The sequence below is a fragment of the Eleutherodactylus coqui genome, chromosome 12 (genome assembly GCF_035609145.1).
Source record: "Eleutherodactylus coqui strain aEleCoq1 chromosome 12, aEleCoq1.hap1, whole genome shotgun sequence".
Lineage (NCBI taxonomy): Eukaryota > Metazoa > Chordata > Amphibia > Anura > Eleutherodactylidae > Eleutherodactylus > Eleutherodactylus coqui.
The window spans coordinates 45,739,081-45,764,080 of NC_089848.1; the positions used below are offsets into that span (position 1 = coordinate 45,739,081).

Genomic DNA, 25,000 nt, shown 5'->3' on the forward strand with positions numbered 1-25,000 from the left:
GCAGCATGTTCTATTCTGTGCGGAGAATCGTACGGACTGCTTCCATTGCAGTCAATAGAAGCCATCCGTCCTGTGTTATTCCGCGCTGTGAGCACTGTGGAAGTATCGCGAGAGTCTGCGTCACAGCCCAGCGCCAGCGCATTATGCCCTGCACTGCGCATGCGTGCCTGCCTAGATGCTCGCAGCGGATCCAGAGAGGTTAGCACAGGGTTTCTGTGGGGCTCCGGGTCTGATTCCGCTGTGAGATTTCGTAGTCAGAATCTGACCTGGCCGTTGGCTTTTTTTTAACGCAAATTTTAAAAACTCATTACACAAAAATCGCAAAGCACAGACTTGCCATACGCTTTTAACATTAGAAAGTCACATTCGCGTTTTAAAAAAACGCAGCGTTAAAAAAAGCTGCAAGTGTGTGGGAGCCCCTAGAACCAGTTATTTTTTTTTTTTTTATTATGACATGATACGTAAAACTGTAGAATTTAAAGAGTGTACTTAGTGTTTCTCATGACTGAATGTATATAATATTTCCTCGCTGGACATTTTCATGTTATTACATCAGCCACTCTTATATAAATGTTTTATACTGTATTTTCTGGACTATAAGGTGCGCCTGACTATAAGACGTTCCTCTGGACGATAAGTCGTGGACACTTTTCGGTAAGTTTTTATCATGCTAAAACTGCGTGTTAAGCCGCTCTCACACCAGCGTGTGTCGGTATCATTACCGGTAATGTAAATTTAGTTACTGCATATTACGGGAGCAAAAAACACACGTGTGATACGCAGTAAAAAGCGATAGTGTGGTCAGAAAATACAGTATATACAGGTTATTCAAAAAAAAGCATCTTTAGGGATTTAATTACAAACTACAAGAGACGGGTACAGATACTGGTAAGTTCCATTTTCTGCTACATCGCAGCGCTGCTTCTTAGTGTTAACAGTTTATGGGCAAATGCCAACACCAGGGGAGGAATAGTATTGTGTGCTGGAGTTTGCCAAGTGGGAATCCATTGCTGAAGTTCAATGTGAATTCTGGCGTCGATTCAAAAACAGCCAACTTATTAAAAGTAAATTTACAGGTGGACACCCATGACCGAGTAACCCATTGTTAGGGTCCGTATTACTTGGTCCTTTTTCCTTTTCTCTCCTCTCTTCAATACTATTGTCCCGGTAAGCTTTGCCCATGCTAGCCCCCGATCTGCACAAGATAACTGATGGGACCAACACATCCCATTATAAGCATACCAAGTGAAGGTATACTCTCCCACCCACTTGGACGTGTGCAAGGTAGCCAGTCAACACCCTACCCAGGTCCCATTATATGTTGGAATGTGAACCACATGTTGACTTACTTGATTGTCTATACTGAAGACTATAAATTGTGTATTCTACACACTGGGCCAATTTTGCAATATGTAATTTACATGGTCTCTTATTTCATGTTAAGAAATCTAATAAAATACTTTTTGATAAACAGAAAAAGCTAATTTACAAGTGGCACAGAAAACTGGTTGAACTTTGTTGTATAAGTAGACATTAAAGCACTGGTCTGCCACGCACGACTCATGAAACTGTGGCAAAAAAATTGAAAAACTGTATTTAAAAAAAAAAAAAAAAGCCATGTGTGCCTACTCCTTGACCCGATCCTGTCATATGTATGTAGTGCTTCATATATTTACACACACTCGTCTCATCCTGTCATTCAATTGTTGCTTATTGTCGCGTTTCTTTCTTAGTGCGTGGGATTGTGCGATAGCGCATATGACTTGGCTTATAAAAAGAGCTAGACAAAAAAACAGAAAATGACATTTCAAAGAGATAATGGAGCAGTGTGCTGATTTTTGTAGGCTGGTCCTCCGGAGGCTGAAGATGAGCTGACGGACACAGAAGATAATGAGGAAAAAGATTTAGGAGTCATGGATGATCAGCGCAGTGTAATCCTCCACCTTATCTCGCAGCTCAAGCTTGGGATGGATCTTACCAAGGTACGCAAAGAGAATTCTGCTTTATTGCTTCCATTCAACAGTTAGATTTCCTCCTTCAACTGAAACTGAGTAATTAGATATTATTATTTCCCAAGTAACAGGATTAACCAAATCTTATATAAAAACCTTGTCAATCATGGCAACTGAAAATGAGGAAGCAGGTTTAACTAACCTGATTTATTTCTGACTGTTACGGACAATAACCGAAACCCCATATCTCTACAGCTCAGGAAGTGGTACATTACTTCATATATCTAGCACTTTAATACATGAAAACGGGCATATTAGGAAATAGAAGATTGCCTGCACCGTTTATCCATCCACAGAAGTTGCAAACTGTAGCTCAGATGATGCAGCCTCATAAGAGTCTATCATGTTGAGCTCCACTTATTATTTGAGAACTCTCAAAATATTCATAAAAACTTTAGTTCTGCAAGTTTGAGTAGCCGATTGTCTCTTGTTTAGCTCTTCGTTGTTAAATCTGAGGGTCTATATATTAAATACATTTACTGATCATCTCAATTTAAAGCCCCCTATCCACGGGCGTTCCGCCGCGGGAGCCTGCCGCCCGGGAGCAGGAGCCGCAGACGGATCTCTGCCTGTCAGCCTATCTGATGAAGGCCCCCTGCACACGGGCAGAAATTCTGCAGCGGGATTTCCCACAGAATTTCCGCCCCTGCCTGCCTGCATAGGATTGCATTGTAAAGCGCAATCCTATGCAGACGGCCGCAATTTGTTCGCGTGAAAATACACGCGGAAAACAAATCGCGGCATGCTCTATTTCTGTGTGGGTCCCACAGAGGCCCGCACAGAAATGTCACGGCCCGCTCTGCTCTGAGCATGCGCCGGCAGCCGGCACATCACAGTGCTGCAGCTGTGGGAGAAGGTGAGTCCCGCACTGGTCCCAGCAGGGCACGGGTCGGGTCCCGCCGCAAGATTTCTCGCAGGGGATCCGACCCGCCCGTGTGCAGGTGGCCAGATAGGCTGACATGCTGCGAATTGCCGGCAGCTAGCGGAGAATCGCTATGATTTACCGCCAGTGAAATTACGTCCGTGGACAGGGGGCCTAAGTCATCATCAAGATGTCTAAATAATGCAGCCTCAAAGAGTGAGTACTAGACTGTTCGGATACAGGATAACTCTATGGACGGTGATGGAGAGGATCCCAAATACCCTTTGAAGCGTCTTCTCTTAGTGGAATGCAATGAAATGGAATTGAAAAGATTTAAACTGCCACAACAAACTTTCACCTGATGTATGAATTCAGGTAGTTCCCATAAACACTATTGTCAGATTTCTTAAATACATTTAAAGACTGACTAAACTTTAATTTATGTCATAAATCAACAGTACAAGTGAAAATAAGAAAGTTTGTAATATATCGTATTGCCGATTTCTCCACTTTATCAGTCACTTCTTTCCCTGCTTCCTGCACTGATCTCTCACTTTGAATATACTGATAAAATCTGTACAGAGACACGAGAGGGAAGGAGGGAGAGACGGGCAATTAGATACAGACAGATGTGGCTGCAGCTTCTAGTAAGTGTTTTACTTAACCCCGCTGCTGGAATTACATCCACTCTTCTCCGTACCGCTATATAATGCCCTGCAGGCTGCTGCTGCTTTTGATGGTGGGCTACAGGAAAAAGCTGCTAAAAATTATTATTATTATTATTATTATCAAGTCATCTGAAAGTTTAGTTACTTTTTAAAGGGAACCTGTCACTTGTGACTATGAAAGCACCTACATCTGTAAAATGACAAAGCAGTGCACATTCACAACCTTCCTGTGTTAGTGATTCCAGGGAAAAGCAAATCTTTAAAAGCGTTTTATTGTTTCTCGTGCTGTATGTAAATTCCTGGCAAGCAGTCCGTGCGGCGGGCCAGCTGTGAAATTCCGAGCCTCTTGTGCAAGTTTCACGTGCGATGAGCGCCATGCAATGTATTTAAAGTCCTATTGAAATCAACGGGGGGAGGTGTTCTGAGAAAAGCGTAAAAAAAGGACATGCAGCGATATTTTTTTTCCTCGCCACATCACAGTAAGATAAAACATTGCTCATGCTCAAAAGAATAGAGTTCATGTTCCTGCGAGTTTTTTGACTCTCACAACACACAAAACTCGTGCAAAATTCTCGGCCGCGTAAAACCAGCCTTAAAGCCTTTTACCCCAATCACTAACACAGGAAGCCTGTGAATGTGCACTATATGGCAGCACTTTGAGTGTCTATTGGTGCATGATAGGATCCCTTAGCGAAACTGCAACTCCCGCCTTATAGGGTCCCAGACTTGATATGAGGTTGAAGTGCAGGCCAGTGTCTTCCGGAAAAGTTTTTTCTCTGTTATCGCTCCTCCTCTAAGTATTGATATATTTGCCCGTGTGTGGTTTGTACTGCTGTACTAAAGCAAGACACATAGCGGTTGGTTTTAGTTGTTCACATCCCGCGGCTATGCAGGTAGATGGTTACTATGGCAACTGTTGTTCTAGCACCAGACAAACTTTAATTGCTCCGCTAGCAACTTACAAATGGATACATGCTGCAATGTAACCCAACAGGGAAAAGTAATGATTGCGCTTTTAATACAAGGAAATAATAAATGAAGGGATTCGGGAAAGTTGTAAGCAGATATTGAGAAAATATTGTGATAATTAAATATATTGTTTTATTTCCTCACCGCATATTAAGCTGATTAGCAGCACATTCCGGCTATTCCAATTTGTGCGATATTTCCTTTTTCATTTTGGAAGCACTCTCGTTTAGTCTTATGTATTTCCTTATGAATTAAAAATATAACATTTATTATTTTATCCCGCTGCTGAGATAAATCTGCGCAATTTCTATATTCTCTAGCCCTGCTCTTAATATTCTCTGTCCTATTGTGGGGCTCCGTGCAGACAATATGTCATTCCATGTTGGCTTTTGCTATGGTTGATCTCTCCGTTTAATTTCCGTCCCAACATGTAAACACGTGTACCGGCCAATTTCATAGAAAGGCAATTCATCTTCCAGTATTTCACTTGAACAAAATCCGTTTTCAAGGATCTCACCCGGGAAATGGAATTATGTGTAAACGCCGTTCCGTTATTTATTTTCCTCTATGCTTAGACTATAAAAGAAGCAAAAACATAATTGCTAAAAACACATAAAGGGGGTTGGCGATACCAGTGGCATTAATGCGTTTTGTAATGATGGTCTCTCTAATTTTGTATAGTGTGTTTCATCTGGGCTCGGTATTTTAGGTCAGCAGTCCTTGTTTAAAGAATGGGATTTGATAGACATGCCCTGTATTTGGATAGGATCCATAACCATGCTGTTCTCTTCCCACCTGAGAATCCATCAGGCATCTCATTCTGGCCGCCCAGTTACCACTGACCTACATATCAGATAATACTTAATCAAAACCCAATTTTTTTTTTTACTTTTGATATTTATTCATTGTTTTGGAACTTCTGATTAACCCCTTAGTGACCACCTCACAGATTTTTTAATGTCCTGGTTTGCTGGGCTTTAACCCCCAGGGCCGTAAAAACACACTTCCTGTGGGGTTTAAAGCCCTGCAGGCTGTGGACGTGACAGCTCCATGCTGATGGTTAGCGAAGGTTGCCTGCAACCTGGAGCTGTCATGGAGGGCCACAGGAAGCCTCCCCTGTCTCAGGATTGCATTAAAATGAATACGAAGTTAAAGTTTCAACTCCCCTCATAGATCGGAACAAAAAAAGGTTTGTTTCATCCCCCCCCCCCCTCATAAATCATATCCGTGAGAGAGGAGATGAAATTATGTACCTAAGGCCCTGGATTCTGCGCACATGCCCGTGGCCACACTGGTGGACGCGTGCGCAAAAGCCGTGGATTGCTGGGGTAATTTAAAATCTCCCTGCTCCTGGATACTAAACATAGCTGAGAGCCTGTAGATTTTAAGTCAATGAAAGCTGTCCGATCCGCGGCCCTAAAGCAATCATTGTGGAAAGGTCACAGGATCTTTGTCATTGCCTAGTGACAGCGCGGCATAATCTGTACTGTGACAGCTGGCACATCCGCAGCACAGATTAGAAGACTGCGGACAGGTACACGGGGGTCATAGGCCCGGCACAGGGTCGGATTCTGCTGCAGGATCCTGCATGAGGAATCCGACCCGTCCGTGTGCAGGCGGCCTTAGGCTCTGCTTATTTTTGTGCCAGATGCTCTGGTGACAGTTTAGCCAGGGAACCCCATTCCTATCAGGGAATTGTCAGCCCATTCAGGACCTTCTCTATTATCTTTAGCATTGAGCAGATACTAATAGTCTCTCTCAGTTTGGAGGATCCATTTTGTCTATATGTGTTATTACATAGACAAGCAATGTAACGCTTCATTTTCCCTGTCAAGGAGCTGCAGGAAATGAACACTTTGCTAAGTGTCATAGCAGCGGGGCATTCTGGAAGTACCTTCTGGTCACAATACACTTCTAACAAATGCATTATCCAAAGCTGACAGCTCCTTGAAAACTTTTAATATTGTTTTTTTTGTTATAAATAAACTTAGAAAAGTTACGTTTTACCAAAAAATCATTTTATAAGGCTTAATAATTAGTTCAATTAACTCACAATATTTAATATAAAAAAATATAAATTAAACTTAACCCCTTCCCGCTCCAAGACATAAATTTACGTCCTGGAGCGTCGGGGTATGTATGCAGAGAGGTCGCTGGGCGACCTCTCTGTATACAGCTTGGGTGTCAGCTGTTTAGTACAGCTGACATCCGCAGGCAATAGCCACGATCAGGCTTTCGCGGCTATTAACCCTTTAAATGCCGCTGTCAATGCAGCAGCATTTAAAGCCCCCGAACGCTGTTTGTGGGTCTCGTACGCCCCCCCGCGCGGTAAGATTGGGGGAGCCATGCAGGTGTCATGGCTGCCGGGGGCCTTCTGAAAGGCCCCAGGGCTGCCTTGAGAGACTCCCTATCAAGCCGTCCCCGTTGGACGCAAAAAACGCAATAAAAAGCGATCAAAAAGTCGTACGAATTCCGAGTTAGTACTAACGGAAACTTCAGGCCATCCCGCAAAAAATGAGCCATCATTAAACTACGTCGACGGAAAAATAAAAACGTTATTGCACACACAAGATGACCGCAAAAAATAATTGAAAAAAATTAAATGTCTTTGGGAAAAAAAAGGAGTATAGTAAAAAAAAAGTATACCAAGTTTGGTATCATTGCAATCGTACCGACCCATAGAATAGAGTTATCATGTCGTTTTTGTTGCAGTTTGTGAGCCGTAGAAACAAGACGCACTTAAAGCTTGCGGAATGTCGGGTTTTTTTCATTTTACTCCACTTAGAATTTTTAAAAAGTCTTTCAGTACATTATATGGTACATTAAATAGCACCATTGAAAAATACAACTCGTCCCCCCAAAAAACAAGCCCTCATACAGCGATGTCAATAGATAAATAAAGGAGTTATGATTTTTTAAGAGGGAGGGGGGGGCGGAAATGGAAAAAAAAAACGGGTCGCGTCATGAAGGGTTAATGTTAAAATTAGTAGATTGCAATCGTCCCAAAATATCTGTTGGAAAATATTCTTTTTCTATTATCAAAATGTATCAAATACTGAAGAATAAAAAAGACCGATGAAAGAGTTTAAGTCACCGAGCATGTCATTAAATCCTGCAGATAGTATCCCAACGTTACATTTCACCCCTTAGGATATGTTCACACGGCAGATTGCACCATGGGATTTTCCACATAAAATCACTTTGTAACAAAGTGGCAGAGATATATGGATCTTCATGTGGATTTAGCCTTTTCAGTGGGCAAAATCTGTGTGCCAAATTACTAACGCAAATACGCACTGAGCCGCATGAAGAATAGCAGAACGGCCGTGGCTTTCTGCTGAGGTTTTACAAGCCGATTCCACGTGGGAAATTCTGTGACATGAATATATCCTTACTGACCAGATGTACGTGTTTTTATAATGGTCACTAAGGGATCTTAGACTAGGCCATCGTAAAAACATGGTGGCCTAGTGTAAGTCCAATACGGGACTGTTGTGCCAGTAAGGGCTGGGGCTGCAGAAACCTCCTATCCCGGCCAATTAACCCTTTTACGTGCTATGATCAAGGGCAACCACAGCATATAAGCGGTTAACAGGGAGAGGGTTCCTCCTGTCACCCATTGGCAGATTATGAAATCACAAGGTGCTGATTGGTTCCCATGGCAGCTGGAGGCCTGATTAAGGCTTTCAAAACTTCCATGCATGCCATCTTATTAGCCCCTAGGAGGGCAGGGTCTAGCAGAACTGTCGAAAATATATTAGACTGCACTACATAAGTAGTGCAGTGTAGCATACTATTCATTCAATGATCGCATCTTCAAGTCCTCTTGAGTGTCCAAAAAAAGGGTATTAAAGTGAAAATAAAGTTTAATGAAAAAAAGTAGATAAGACATGTTATTCCCGGTCAGCAACTTTTAATAGAAAAATCTAAAAGTACAAATCATATTGGGTATCATAATGAATGTGCTGTAAAAAAATATTGTGTGCATTATCCCGTAAGGTGAACGGATTTTAAAAAAAAATTTATAGAATTGCTTCTATTTATTTCTTTATCTCCCAGAAAACAGAATAAAAAGCAATAACAAAATTCACATGTACCCCAAAAGACTACCAATGAAAATTACATCTCGCACAGCTGATTTGGTGAAAAAAGTAAACATTTTATGGCCTGTGGAATATGACAATACAAAAGCAATATTTATACTGCACAGTCGATGCCGTAAGAGGAAAAACAATGCTAGAATTGCTGCTTTTCATTCATCTCCTTCTGAAGAAAACACAATAAGAAGTGATCAGGAAGTCACATTTACCCCAAAATAGTGCCAATGGAAACATACTACTCATCCCACAAAAACAAGCCCACACACGACTACCTTGAGAGAAAAATAAAAATGTAGCAATGCAACTCCAACTATTTATTATTTTAACTTTTTTATTGTAGAAATCTATATATATAATATATATATATATATATCTCAGCACCCCTATGTAATGTACCTAATCTAATTCTCTAACTTCCCAATGTCGTACAAATATGGCATTTGGCACACACATTCTTTAGGTCCTAAATAGAGAAAGTACAGGGGTCACAACTCGAAAATTCATTGCTAAGTGCAAAAGTATTGGCGCCCCTGTGTAATGTACCTAATCTAATTGATTAACTTCCTGGTATCGTACAAACATGAAATTTAGCACAACCATTCTGTAGGTTGTAAATAGGAAAAGTAAAGGGATCACAACTTCATTATTCAATGCTAATTGCAAAAGTATTGGCACCCCTATGTAATGCACCAAAGCTAATTCTTTAACTTCCCGGTGTTGTGCAAACATGAAATTTGGCACAACCATTCTTCAAGTCATAAATAGGAAAAGTAATGGGGGTCACAACTTGATTAGTCAATGCTAAGTGCAAAAGAATTGGCACCCTTATGTAATGTAACTTCCCGGTGTCCTACAAACATGAAATTTGGCATGACCATTCTTTAGGTCATAAATAGGAAAAGTAATGGGGCCACAACTTGATTTATTCAATGCTAATTGCAAAATTAAGTGCACCCCTATGCAATGTAACTTCCCAGTGTCGTACAAGCGTGACATTTGGCGCAAGCAATCTTTAGGCCTTAAATGACTAGAGTAGGAGGGGTGGCACATTCTGCAGAGGAACATCGGTACATGCAGCCTGAGGAGAATCGAACGTTTCTCGATGTGTATACATATTTTTTGTTCTTCAGTTACTCTCAAGTAATCCCTGACTTCATAAAACTTTCCGTGTGAACAACACATGAACACCTGTAGCAAATTAACTCGGGCGACGCTGGGTACATCAGCCAGTGTAGTATATAAATTTGGTATCCGCATAATCGTAGAGCATACTGAGATTTAACTTCGGCACGGAGCGGCCGCAAATAAAATCTGCTGGTGTGCGTGGAATCTCCACACACATCAATGGGCACATTAAACAGCCGATCGCCCGCGCCTGCTGACAAGCACGGAATCCGCTGCTCAATTTGCCTTGTGTGCATGAGGCATGAGGCCTGTATCAATGAAAAAAATGTAAAATGTTATGGTTCTTGGAATGTGGTGATGAAAAAAAAAAACGGCTTGGTTATAACAGTAAAAAATGGGCCAATCACGAAGGGGTTAAGCAAATAACAGTCTGCAACAGGTTAGTAAAAATCAGTTACAGAACTAATACGTTTTTCAGTATTTGAGAAGTTCACCAGTAATTGCTTCTTTTCTGTCATAGAAAAAACATCTAGTTTTGTTTTCCTCAAAGTCTCAGTTCAGTCATGGCCCATTGCTTTATTTAAAGAAATCCATAAAAAACTTGCACTAAAAAACAGAACAAATTAGAGTATGTTACAAAAAAAAAGACCCCATTACTGGAAGCAGGTATGATGCTTCGAGCAGAAACTCGTTTGTAAGAATGTCCTGCTAAAACGTGGTCTCCAGCAGTTGACTAACGGCAGAAAAAGACCACATGGTCCGTCCGGACTGCCCTTCTGTTATTTCCGACCTACTAGACAGTATATCATGGTATGGAGAAACATTAATGGTGGCAGGCCATTCTCTAGAGCTTTTGGATGACCGTTTTCTGAATGACCAGTTATACAGCCTTGGTCTGTTGAGGTTGTCGTCAGCCGACATCACAAATGGCAAATCACCAATTGATCTCTGCCTCGTTATTGGACTCTGCTCCTACTGATGGCGCAGACACACATTGTTTGGCGTTAATGACTTTCAAACTGTTGCAACTAGTGAAAAGATCTGTGTCTGTCGCACTCATCTGTGTTCAGCCATTTCTTCAATATAGAGTCGTGTAGAAATACAAAGTATTATTGCCACGTCGCTTCTGACATGGAGGTCAGTGTAGTCCTTTAAATTATATGACTTTTTTGTGTAAGACTTTTATGTCTAATTTAGCAAGGCACGTCATATTGCTAGGATGGCTGTAGGCTGCAGGGCTGTGCAGAAAAAAATAGTGATATGCTGTCATACGCAACTACTGGAATACCCCATTTGTGCATACTCCTACTCAGTGGTGGGCTTTCCTTCTGACATCTAAGGTTGGTTGCTCCTTTGTCTTCATGGCCTGTAAGCAGCTAAACATGCTCACAAGCAGTATGATCTTTTACATGCTAATGATGTGCCATACATCAAATACAAGCCGCACGGGAAGAATTCATTCCACCACCTCATTATATGTTTACCGCCGACCGTGCATCAAACCTAACGGGAATTACACTCACCCAGCTTGCAACTCCTGTTCGGCAGCGGTAGTGTAGAGTCTGTGACCGCTGACCTCTCCTCCCCATTGTCTGTGTATGCCATACCGTATAAAGTGGAGCCAACGAGGTGAGAGGTCAGCGGTCACAAACTGCACTGCCGTTGCCGAACCAGAGCTGCAGGCCGGGTGAGTGGAGTACCTGTGGGGACCTGCCCGGCCAGAGGCCAATAGGAGGGTTGCTATTACTACTGGGACTACTATGGGGGTCACTGTTAATACTGGGGCCAATATAGGGGACACTTACTAATGGGGCCACTATTACTGGGGCTACAATGGGGATCACTGTTACTGCTTGGGCCATTTTGGGGGACACTTACTATTAGAGCCACTATAGGGGTCACTATTACTACTGTGGCCACTATGGGGGTCAATGTTACTACTGCGGCCACTATGAGGGTCACTATTAGGGGTCATACACATGAGCGTAAGCACATTTCAGTTGTGCAAATAATGCTGCGTCTGTGTGTGACCAAAATTCGCATATGCCTGCATTTTTCGGCCTCTCTATATGTCTATATGTGCACAAATACACTGCATATGTAAAAAAAGAGCGCAGACAGGCTCATTGACATGGTGCGCAAATACGTAGGTTGCTTGCATATTTGCGCCTGCCTATTTACTTCAATGGCCTATTGCATTGTGTAATATGCACGAAAATAAGTCATGCCGCTTATTTTTTCATGTAATCACACATTGCGTGAAAAAATACGCTCATGTGAACAAACCCATTGAAATCAATGGTTTCTATTCACTGTGTATTACGTGTGCAAAAATAGCACGCCTAATACACTGCCTAAATACACATGTGAACGAGCCCTTATTATATGATTACAGCCGGCACTTTGATGGCAACCATAAGGCTGATGTGGCCCTCGGTGAAAATGAGTTTACCTCCCCTGTGATATTCTATAAAGTCCTCCAAAACAGAGGTAATAGGATTTCACAGTAGGCAGGAGGTTTGCATTATTCTGTAAACAGGGGTTATAAGTTGTTTTATACTGATAACCTTTTATAAACTGTGTATAGTGGCGGCAATAATGGGCAGATTGCCATGGAAACTACGGCAAGCATATTAAACCTAAATAACACCGTGCAACCTTTTCATTTTCCAGTCAAGATTTTTTTTCTCTCGACTCCCTTGGATTTGTGATGCACATATTTCACACATTTTAGTAAGCGAGGTAAATACTAGTTCTACCCACATGCCAGTAGCGCAGATTTTAGAACATCCTATTGACTCTTTATATGAGGATTCTCTTAAGGTCTCATGCACACACTGGCCCATAGTAGTTTTTTCCCATACCTTCTAGCTCCATGCTCACATGGTGACATCCAACGTGGCTGCCAGTTCTCGCTCAGCTTCCCTATAGTCCTCAATAACAAATCTGATTAGTGTGCTATCTTGGACCTTGTATCTGCATAGAGCTGGTATTAATCCTCATGTGTTACTGATTCGGTGGTTTTCGTCATCATCTATTTTTCCTGGAATCTAAAATTGCTACCATAATAGTCAAATATCGTTGAAATTCAATAGCTTGGGAGAAAAGAGGAAAGTGAAGGACTGGATAAATGTCCTTAGAAGAAAAGCATGAAGGATGAAGTCAAGGTAGAACTAAGGGAACAAGAGTCTGGCAGAGACGGCTCTCAGGAGCATGAGACTCGAGCAAGTGACAATAGTGACACACCACAAAATTCATGTAGTTTTTTTACGTGTACAGTGGTCATAATTAAACTAGAGGTGATCAGAGATCTCTAGCAATAAAACTATGGGGCGAAAACGAAAATGGTATCAATAAAAACTACAGCTCATCTCTCAGAAAATCAGCCCTCACAGAGCTCCGTCTATGGAAAAATAAAGTTATAGGACTTTGAATGCAGCGATTTAGAAATTTTTTTTTTTAAAAAAGGGTGGTTTTATTGCGGAAAAGCCTAAAAAAATCAAAGACTTAGTATCATAAGCGCACTGACACGCAAAAAAAAAAAAATGTATTGTGTCATTTATGCTGCATAGTTAATGCTGTAAAAAGAGACCCAAAAATCTATGGCAGAATTGATGCGTTTTTTTCTCCCTGCTATCATAAAAAAAATTTATAAAAGTTTTACAATATAGCCTATGCATCAAATGGCACCAGTAAAAACTACAGTTCGCCATGCAAAAAACAAGCCCTTATACGGCCGTGTTGACGGGAAAAGAAAAAAGTTATGGCTTTTGAAAAATGGAGGTGAAAATCCACCAAAGATCGTCACGTCCTTACTAAGGGGTTAAAGAAGGTAAAAAGAACCAAATCAAACAAATGAGACAAAAACATTAGACGTGGTCATTCATTTATTGTGAAAAATGACCCAATCTCACATGTCCTGTGAGTGGCAAAACTATGTAAACCTTTAGGATAAACAGATAATTTGAAGATATTAGGGGTTTTCAATCAATGGGATGACGATAAGAGGTGATTGGGCAACCTGTTTTATTCAAATAAAATAGGCTCTATCAAAGTCTGATCTTCACAACATTGTTGTGGAAGTGTATCTTGGCAAAAACCTAAGAGATTTCTGTGGACTTCAGAGGATTTGTTGATGCTCATCAGGCTGGAAAAGGTTACAAGGCCATCTCCACTTGGACTCTACCAATACACAATCAGACAGATTCGGTACGAAGGGAGGTAATTCAAGATGATCATTATTACTAACCTGGGGTGGTCAACCTACAAAAAAATCACACCAAGAACAAGATGTATAATAGACCACCAGCTCTTAAAGGAACCCTAGGTAACCTCTAAGCAATTAAAGGCCTTTCTCACATTAACTAATGCTAATGTTTTTCAGTCCACCATCAGGAGGACACTGAACAACAATAGTGTGCATGGCAGGATTGCAAGGAGAAAGCCTCTGTTCTCCAAAAAGAATATTGCTGCCCATCTGCAGTTTGCTAAAGATGACATGGACAAACCAGAAGACTGCTGGAGCAATGTTTTCGATGGATGAGACCGAAATAGAGCATTTGGGCTTAAATAGAATGGTTATATTTGGAGAAATATAAGCACTGCATTCCAGCATAAAAACCTTGTACTATCTATTAAACATATGGTGGTAGTATCAGGGTTTAGCCCTGCTTCGCTGCATGTGGGCCAGAATGGCTTGCCATCATTGATGGAAAAAGGAATTTTGAATTATTTCCGCAAATTCAAAAGGAATGTCAGGACATCTGTCTGTGAGCTGAATCTGAAGAGCGTGGGTTATGTAGCAAGACAGTGACCCAAAGCACATAAGTCATCATACAAAGAATGGTTAAAGTTTTGGAATAGCCAAGTCAAAGTCCTGACCTTAATCCTATAGAAATGTTGTGGAAAGACCAGAAATGAGCAGTTTGTGAGAGGAAACCCATCAACATAACAGTTAAAGTTGTTTTGTATGGAGGAATGGGTTCAAATTCCTCCACGTTACTACTGTATGCAGGACTAATCAATAATTACCAGAAACATTTAGATGCAGTTATTGCTGCACAAGGGCATCACACCGGATACTGAAAGCAAAGGTTCACATACTTTTGCCACTCATAGACATGTAATATTGCATCATTTTCCTCACTATGTAAATGGGCAAGTCTCATATTTGTGACTCAATTGCTTGATTTGGTTTGCTTTATCTACTTTTAGGACTTGTGTTAAAGTCGAATATATAGGGGGTGGACAAAAATATGGAAACATGATACGAAATGCATGGGATTTTAACCATTAGCACCGAACTGCCCTTTTGACCCCTGCTTAGCTGAGAGCTTTCCCACCAAATTTGTGTTTACTTCACATCTTGCCCTGCTCTGGGTGGTTTTGGGAGCCAGTAACAGCTGAGTGGCTCAAACCCCTGACCAATGTAACCTTGTTGCTTGGACAGATGTTCACTACTGTCTGGCAGCATCTGTGATAGTACCTTCACTTAAGTTACATAGGATAAATCATATTTCAATAAGACCTGTAGAGACCGATTTTAGGGCTTTCATTTTTATGGTATTTCTATATTTTGGTCCACTCTCTGTAGCTTTACATAAAATATATGCAGAAATATGAAAAATTCTGAAGAGTTCATAAACTTTCAAGCACCACTATATAATATTGAAGTTTAAACAGATCGAAATGCAAAGCAAGATGGATCCATTGGCAAGACTATTGCCCATCCTGAGAAGGCAAAGTACAGGAGTAGCTTCCAATGGTCAATTGTAAAAGTCCAGCACAAAATCTTCACAGTGAAACAGCAGCCACCAGTGATCAGCATAATCATGGAAAATAGTTTATGTTCACCTGTACAAATTACAAAAGAACATTTAGCATTTTTACAGAATATGCAGGTTTTATAGCAAATGGTCCCTCGACATACAGCACAGTAGGTCCCCTAATTACTGCTACACAAATCAGTGTAGAGCAGAAAACTAAGACTTGTTTTAAGCTTTGATTTAATAGCAATACATTTCTCTATTTTCTGGCACTCCTGGAACTCGCAGTAAAGCAGAAAGTTTTTCTGCTCTTTCCACAGGTTGATCATAGGCTATTGTTCTTGGTCCCCAGGAATTTGTCAATATTTAAAATTACATTTGCAATCAAAATCATTCAACTATCGTTGCAAATTAGGGTTATTTGCAAAATTTACAAATGTTCAGCTGTTTGCGAAAGACAGTCAAACAAGAACAATTTAAATAACTCAACACTGCTAATATTAGTTTCACCAAATTCAACACCAATGGTTTCACAAAATTGAAAAAATGTCCATTTTAATGACTACTACAGTCCTGAACACAATCCCTCAAGAGTTCACATTTGCAAAATAGGTGGTGTCTCAAGAACACCTGATGCAACTAATTAGTAGCTTCATTAGTTACATCAGGTGTGCTGGAAATAAAACACATCAAATACCTGGAGGGTCTAGAGCTTTGTTGACTGTGAAGGTTGATTGCATGTTAGAAATTTGGTCAATTCAAGACAATGGTCCAAAAATTAAGAGATCATTTCCTTGTGCAAACAAGGAAGAGGATAAAAAAAAGATAGCAAAGGCATTGAAAGTATCTAGAAGTATAGTTCATATGTTCAAAGTTAAAGGAACACTAATAACACTACTTGGTCAAAGCAAAAAGATGAAGCTATCACTGGCTATCACCAGATTCCTGAGTAGGCAGGTGATTAAAAGCCCTCCAGTGGCTGCAAAAGACCTACAGCAAGATTTGGTGGTAGCAGACACTGAAATTTCTATGTACGCAGTAGGGTGCATACTAAACGGTGAAGGTCTTTATGCTTAAATTCCAACATGTACACCTCTACTCACCCAAAAGCACGAGAAATGTCTGCTCCAATGTGCTCAAAACCTTATAAATAAACCACAGAAATTTGGGGATTTTGTTCTGTGCAGTGATATAACAAAAATGGAACTTTTCGGGTCTATGGATCAGCGGTATGTCTGGAGGAGGAAGTCAAGGAAGATGAAGTCTTGCACGCATTCTATAGCCTCATTGTCCATTTTGTTTTGAATTTGTCCATTTTTTTGCAGTGGCCAATTAGTCTAGGTCAGTTTTTCGCAAAACTAATTTGTGTCCCGATACTGTGTCCTCACAGTGGCTTTTTGATTGGTATAAAGTGATTTTACCAGCTTGACTAGATGTGCTGATACGCCCAGCTCTTGTAGGGCCTGCCCTAACTTGTCATGGCCGATGCAGTCAAAGGCCTTGATGTAGTTGATTAAGCACTTCTTTCATCGGCTATTCCTTAGGGTTTGCTCAGACAACCAATAATTGTTTTTCCTGCTTCCTATAGGTGAGATGCTTACTGGCTGTTTCCATAACCGTGGACTGTATATTGTGCCATAGTTCCAATGGATGCTTTTCTGATGTGTCAAGCAGTTTGAATCTGTTTGCTACTAGAATAGTGTATGATTGGGGGATTTTAGATGTCTCAAATTTACTCAATGGAGCGCCTTTATTAATGCTACGAAATTTGATCCTGATCTAAGCTGCGAGGAGTTTATGATCAATGCTGCAGTCGGCACCAGGAGTGGTTATTATTTCAATGACTGAACTTCACCAACAATGATTACACAGAATGTAATCCATCTGATGTCGATGGAGGCCATTGGGGGATGTCCACGTGTACAGTCGGCATTTGGGAGATGTCCACGTGTACAGTCAGTGTTTGAGTTGCATAAACCATGAGTTTGTTATCCTGAACCGATCTTCTTTTACAAGGTGATGACCGGTTTCATTTCTTTCACCAAGCCCAAATCTTCCTGTGATCATTGCTTTTGGCTGGCTGACGACTTTGGAATTGAAGTCGCCCATAATGTAAATGATGTCCTCCTTTGGCACTTCATTTAGAGTTTTCTGGACATCGGCATAAAAATCTTCATTGGTTTCCTCATCAGCATTAGTCGTTAGATCTGTAAGATTGAGATGTTCACTGGTTTACCACGTACCCGGATAGCAATGATACAGTCACTGATTGCTCTAAAACTTTTTACTGCTGTTGAGGTCTACTTGTTTGTAATAAAGGTGACTCCATTCCTTGATATCTTCGTGTCCAGCATAGTGCAATGGGAAGTCATCGGACTGAAAATATCCATTACCTGTCCAGTGCAATTTGCTAATTTCAATAATATCAATGTTAAGCCTTGTCATTTCGCATTTCACAATGTCCAATCACATAGACTCATGCCACACACATTCCATGTTGCTAGTATGTGAGCTTTGATACAGCGCAGTCCTCTCCTTTCATCATGAGGCGCATCAGCAGCTGGGCTTCCCGAGGGCTTTCCCCCAATTGAGTCATGAGGAAACCCCCGACTACTTGTATTCAGACCTTGCTCTTCCCCAACCAGATACCTCACTGCTATCATACAGTCCCATAACTACCTCTATGATTACTTCTCACACCCTTACCTTCCCGATTACACTGAGTTTCTCGCCCTACATACATTAACATAAATCACAGTTGTTGCCTACATCAAAATTAACAAAACATTGCAATACGATTTGTTGCACTTTTACATGTATATTTCTCTATTATATTTAGGAAACAGTTAAAACCATAGAGAAATAAATAATCATTTCTGGTATATATTTGAATGCCTTCAGCTAAATCAGCCTCAAAAAGCATATGTTTGACTACAAGTAGAATTTCAGAATAATGTTCTTTCATGTAACATAACAAGATTATTTGAGTTTTTTTCTGTGTACTACAGCTTTGTTGGTCTTTGTAGTTTATTGACTGAGGCTGTTTTCCCCTGGAGTATTTCTTGCATTATGGATGGCACAGTCTTTCAGCTTGCATTTGTATAACATGCAATGGCAGATTATAATGGGGGCAGACGCCCAAGGCTCCAGGGGCGGTCCACGGACACCAAAATTACCCCTATTCATAATCCGCCATTAGTGAAATGTAAAAAAAGAAAAAAAAAGTTATACTCCCCTGTGCCGCCACTCCTGCTCATAGCATCTGCAATCCACGCTGGTCACCGATCACGTGATCACTCTACTTGGAAGTAAACGGGCAAGCTGTGTGGACTGCAGAGAAGTCAAGAGTGGCAGGAGAGGCATAGATGAGTATAACCTTTTTTTTTTTTTTTAACTATACCCTGCTAGTAAGTGGAGGTGCACTGCTACTGAGTGGGTAGACTGGGGCTTATAATGGGCACTGCTACTAGAGAGAGGATTATTACTGAGTGGGGGCCTAAATAAGTTGTTACTGAGTGAGGACCTATATGGGGCATTATTACTTAGTGGAGCCTGTGAGGAACATTATTGCTGAGTGAGAGCCTATGTGGAGCATTACTACTGAGCGGGGACCTATTTGGGGTCTTATTACAGAGCGAGGGTATAAGGGGAGAATTATTATTGAGTGCTGGGTGTGGAACATGAAAAGTGGCACTTACTATGTGGGGCCTATGAGGAGCACAACAAAGGGAATAATAATACTGTGTGTGTCCCCTCAGATGGCATTACTCCTATTTGGGGCACTATGGATGGGAAGATTTTTTGGAAGTTTGTAAAACAAAGCTAGGTCCATGGAAAATTGAGGAGTTAAAGATGTGTGTGTGTGTCCAGTTCTGCAGAGACTAGGTATGACCAGGAGAAGTCGTCATGACGATCTGGGCTGGATGTAGAAAAAGGGAACGTAAACAACTTTGTATACAGTTTGTAAAGTGTTTCCGTGGATCTAGTATATACTGCTATATAGTCGTCGTACAGTGGAGAGGTTAATATTGGTCTATTGGACAATCATATTGGAAATATTGGGGTATTTTGACACATACTGTGGATGTGCTGTGTACATAGGGGGTCCCAAGTTGTGTAAACAGCCTTTGGTCTCCTTAATCCTCCACTGCTAGTATATATTATAAATTGCTTTTGCAATTGTTTCTGCAGCGTTATATGTAGATCACATACATAGAATTTCAATGACCACAAACTGCTAATAGCATTATTCTCTTCTGCTGTGAGTAGGAGGACTGGAGACTATTTACATGGTGCCTGGCAGTCATGATAATATCCTACTAGTATACTCTAACTACCTAGCAGACTTCCAGCTTTGATATACTAAATGGATATATGAATCTTTGAGAGATATTAAGCCATTGTGCATCTTTAGACACCACCAGGCATCATTAAATGTGTTTTTTATATATTTTTGTCTATTTTTGAATAAATGTAAAACTGTAAAACCTTAATAGGAGAACATATTAGGACTCTCTTTGAAGATTATTCACAAACATTTATATTGCCTCTTTTTGAAAAAAATCTCCTAAATTATTGCCCACTCGTCTAGCAGTTTTTTAAAGCAAAATATGTCTGACGTTCTCTCCTATTTCTCATCCAATCTTTATAGTGGTTGGAGCTCTTTTTAACACCGCGCTTCCCTTTTGTAGCTATATCATTTTACATGATAAAATGCAGCTACTTGCAGCCTCCACTTTAAATTGAAGATGTGAAACTAATTTATATCTCTATTAGGCTGTTAATTGGCGTTGGTGTAGTTAAGATTTCTCTTCCAGTTTTTACGTTTTTTATCCTTTATTTTTTAGCAGTAACATTTTATGTTTGCTCTGTACTCCGCTTGTTTTGTTCATGATGTTCTATTATGTATTGGAAAAACCTATCACTATAGCAAATGTGACAACAGCCCATCTCCTTCTATAAATGAGCAGGTAAAGGTACCATAAACTTTGTGCCCGTAATCGCTGTGAACACAGAGACCTTCCTTTTTGGCTGCAAATTAAAGAGCCACTCTGGTGATTTTTTTTTTAACATTTATTATGTAGGGAGGAGCTGTGTTATCACTGCTCTGTGATTGGCTGGACACAGAACAGACAGGAAAGGGGGTAGACAACCATTTGAACTATAAGGTTCAGGAACACTTTGACAATATTTAATGTTGCTTTAAAAAACATGCGTCTTATGATTAGAAAAATATGGTAATTTTCCCAGATTTGAGATGTGATATTTTAGATGTTTAACCCTTTCCAATCCACTGTCTGACGTCTTCCTACATCCTGATTGAAGCTTGTACAGCTCCAATGTCAGAAGAGGACGTCAGTGTATTCTTACCATCTATTGCCAGCCACTCTGCTGTCTGAGCCTCTCTGGTGCACACACTGGCTTTAGCCAGCAGATGGCACTGTTGTATAACAGTGAAAAGAGAAGGCCTTTTAGGAAACTTTGAATCCAAAATTGGATGTGAAAGTGTAAACTTACATCACAATAATAATGTTTGTGTCATTCTTACACCACCTAATTTCCTTTGCTTCTTTAACAGGTAGTACTACCAACCTTTATTTTGGAGAAAAGATCCCTGCTGGAAATGTATGCAAACTTCATGGCACACCCAGATCTGTTTCTGTCCATTGCAGCTGGGACAACCCCCGAGGAACGAATGATCAGTTTTGTGGAATATTACTTGACAGCCTTCCATGAAGGTCGTAAAGGAGCAGTTGCCAAGAAACCCTATAACCCAATTATAGGTGAAACATTTCACTGCAGTTGGGATGTTCCCAAGAATAAAGTGAAACCTTGTAGAACTCACTGTGCCAGTGTACAAGCCAAAGAAACGAACACAGCCCAGGGATCCGAGAATGAATCCTACAAAGTGCGTTTTGTAGCTGAACAAGTATCTCATCACCCACCTGTATCATGTTTTTACTGTGAATGCAAAGAGAAGATGGTGTGCGTAAATACTCATGTATGGACCAAAAGCAAATTTCTTGGAATGTCTGTTGGTGTTTCAATGGTTGGAGAAGGTAGGTAGCCATTAGCGCAGACTTTACTCTTCCAAGTGTATTTGAGTAGTTTTGGTGCAGTAAACATAAGCCTACTTAACTGTTTCTAGACAATACTACCGTTTTTCCCCGAAAGTATTCCCTACTCCAGTTTTCAGGGGAGGTTCGAAATATAAGCCATCCCCAAAAAATAAGCCCTAGCTAAAGTACATGAAAAAAAAAAACATCAATACTTACCTAGCCCGTGGCATCTGAGTCCCTTGCGATGGTTTCCAGCACTTGATCATTCACAGCCATTCAGTGAATCACATCACTGAATGGCTGTGATTGGCTCATCGAGCACCGGCTGTGATTGGCTGGCGTTCCATACAATCACAGCACTCGCTTTGCTTGAGGCGGGTTATTCAAAGCCCCGTCGCCAGAAAGAAGAGGATATCTCAGCGGGGAGGACACTGCAGACTTCCACATTGCCACCACAGACCAGCAGCGTGAGGCAGCGGGACGCCGCGGACCAGGTGAGTATAAGTTCCTCCCAAAAATAAGACACTGTGCCTCTTTTGGACTCTTGAATTTTACATAGTATATATTTGTAGTGTTTGACGTCTGCGATCCCCCTCCATACATACCTCAAAACTGCAGGACGTAACTGTACAGTGTTTAGGGGTTAATAAACCCTTTTTAAAGTTTTGTTTTTACATTTTTTTTAGTTCCCATGAACCTGTTACGGTTTGATCGCTCCTGCAGTATGATAGAATACCATAGTATTATATTATACCGCGATATGACAGGCAAATGTATCAAGTCACGCCACAGACATGACTTGATAGACAATTTGCAATTGCTGCCCTGGGGGCTTTCAGAAGGCCCCCCGACTGCCATGGCAACTGAACGTCAGCCTGCAATCTCATTGCGTGCAGCTGTTTGGGACTCCCGAAATATGATTGGGGCATTTAAAAAGTTAAGTCATGATCAGTGTTAGTGCTGATCGTGGCTGTAAGCTGTAAGAAACAGCCGGTACCCGCATTGTATGGAGCAAGATAAGCTCCAATTTCCCTCTTATGACGTGATTGTACGCTATGGAGCATTACAGGGTTAAAAAAATATCTGTCCACTATCCCTATGAGAGTAGTGCCGGACCTGCCATTGACTCTAAGCGATTGCTTGAATCTCAGAGGAGTCCATAAGTATGAGTGCCATCCCTACCGGAGGGTGTCAGAGGTTGTGACGGGAGGACGTTATTTTCACAGCCACTTTATTTTATTCTTTACTTCCATTTATTTATTTTTTTATCATGAATGTCAGAAAATGAACCGAAGGAGCAAGAACTATTTTTATACTAATTAACCTTTTGCCATGACGAACCCTTTTTACTCGGCTGATTATTAAACCATTCTCCTTTAAACAAAGCACGGCCATTATTTCTGTAGTCCTGCCGTGTTTTTGTTGTAATCTGCTTTGAAACAATTCATTCTCTCACATTAATATTACTTGAGGCATTCATAGCTCGTTATACTCTGGATGTCATTAAATTTAATTTCTCTGAATTCGGTATGTTTTATTGAAATCTCACTTTTAACTCTAAATCAATGCAGTGTGTTTCGAAAGAAAAGATAGTTATAGATCCCGAGGTACGGCCCGAGGATCAATGCTGTTGTGTGCTGCTCCCAGCGGGTGGGACAGGCAGAGCGGATGCCTGCTGGGACTGCCCTTTAATAATCCTTAATAATTGAAATTACCTGCTAGTCCCTTGTCTTTACAGTCATTCTGGACCCTCACGGGTTAAATTTATATAAAAATATAAAATACTAAGCATTTTCCTGCTGTAGCCTCCATTCCTTCAGGGCTCTACTTCCAGTCCGCCACATCATAATAGCGTAAGGGTCCTTATAGACGAGCCGATTCTCCTTTTGAATGAGCGAGTGACATCACCACCAACTCGTTTGCAGCCTGTTTGGACAGATACATCGTTGGTTTATTGAAACGAGAATCGTTCAGTCTTTCGTCTTCGCTGTATAAGGGCTAATACCCACCACCGGATTACTGCCGCGTTTCACCGCAGCTCTTAGGTTCTATTGAACCTAATAGCTCAATGTTTACGCTGCGTAATTCCATCACGGAATTCCGCAGTATGGAATAACCTGTGGCATGTCCTATTTGCCGCGGGAATACGCACGGCCTGCTTCCATTGTAGTCAATGGAAGCCGTCCGTCACGCTATACTTCCGCTGTAGCACAGCGGAAGTATAGCATGAATACGCTTCCCCGCCCACCGCCGGCCGCGTCATATGACACTGTTGACACGTCATGCGGGACCTGCACAGCAGATCCAGGAGGTGAGTATGGGGTCTTTGGGGGTGGCGCCGTGACGGACTCCGCTGCGGTATTCCACTTGTGGAGCCCGTCACAACCGTTGGCATGAGCCCTAAGTGAATGACAGGGACTGAACAAACGCTGTTTAGACCCAACGATAAGCGAATGAGCCAACGATGATTTTTATGCCTGCATAAAATGAACGATGTCCGAAAAGTGAACGATTCATCATTTCCTCATTGGTTCGTCTTTAGAACTACCTGTTATCATTCACTTTCGCTAGTTTGAATGATTTTTTGAATGATATAATCGTTCCAGCTAAAAGCACCTTAACATAAGTCACCAGCTGTGCCCGTCCGCTCCATTCACCATATGGTCGCTACAAATGTCAGCACAGTTTTAGACTACCTAGTGCGAAAGGGTAGAATAAAGCTATTCATCCTTGTCACCATATCTAATGTGACACACCGTACAGTTTGTTTTAAAGAGAACCTATCACATCTGATGAGCACCAAAAGCTATAAACTAAGTTATAATGCTTGGTACTTACCCAATTCCACTGTCCCTCGCTGTCACCAGTGGAAGTTGGCGCTCCATCTATGGCGCTTCAGTCAGTGCATGCTTACTCCCATAGAGCAGCCTGTCTGTAGGACGTCACAGGCTGCTGCAGCTGCTGAGGTCTGTGATTGGCTGCAGCAGCCTCTGACGTCCCATGCACAAGCTGACTGCAGCTTGTAAATGCCGATTGGGCGTTGAGGTCAGAGCTGCGTTGCTTGAGATGTGGGGAGCTGGGAGAGATGAGTATACATAGAAGAGATGCTGTCCCCATCCCCTATTAATGTTGGGATCCTTCTTATCTGCCACCAACTTGATGATAGTGGTGTTACCCTTCACAAATTAGGGTCCTTTTAAACAGCGAGATAAATTGGAATGAGCGGTGATGTAGCGATCATGTATCGTCCGCTTGGCATGCATTTACACTGAACAATAATTGGATAGTTTCGTCGTTCGTTGGAACATAACCGCATTCTAGTCAACCCTCCTGCCGCTGCTTTGTATCCAGCAAATCATTACGACTCCTGTTGACATGAAAGGATTCGTCGCAGACGAATTATTAATTTTAGATCCAATCAGCGATAATCTAACCATTTA

General features: G+C 41.3%; 1 protein-coding gene across 1 annotated transcript in view; it reads left to right on the plus strand.

Annotated features, from left to right (window-relative positions):
- The window catches only part of OSBPL10 (oxysterol binding protein like 10), a 361,435-nt gene that overhangs the window by 300,310 nt on the left and 36,125 nt on the right, over positions 1-25,000 (plus strand). Inside the window, exons 7-8 of the mRNA XM_066584791.1 lie at positions 1,845-1,982; positions 21,080-21,560. Of these exons, the coding sequence (XP_066440888.1) occupies positions 1,845-1,982; positions 21,080-21,560 (619 nt within the window). The remainder of the gene's footprint in view (positions 1-1,844; positions 1,983-21,079; positions 21,561-25,000) is intronic.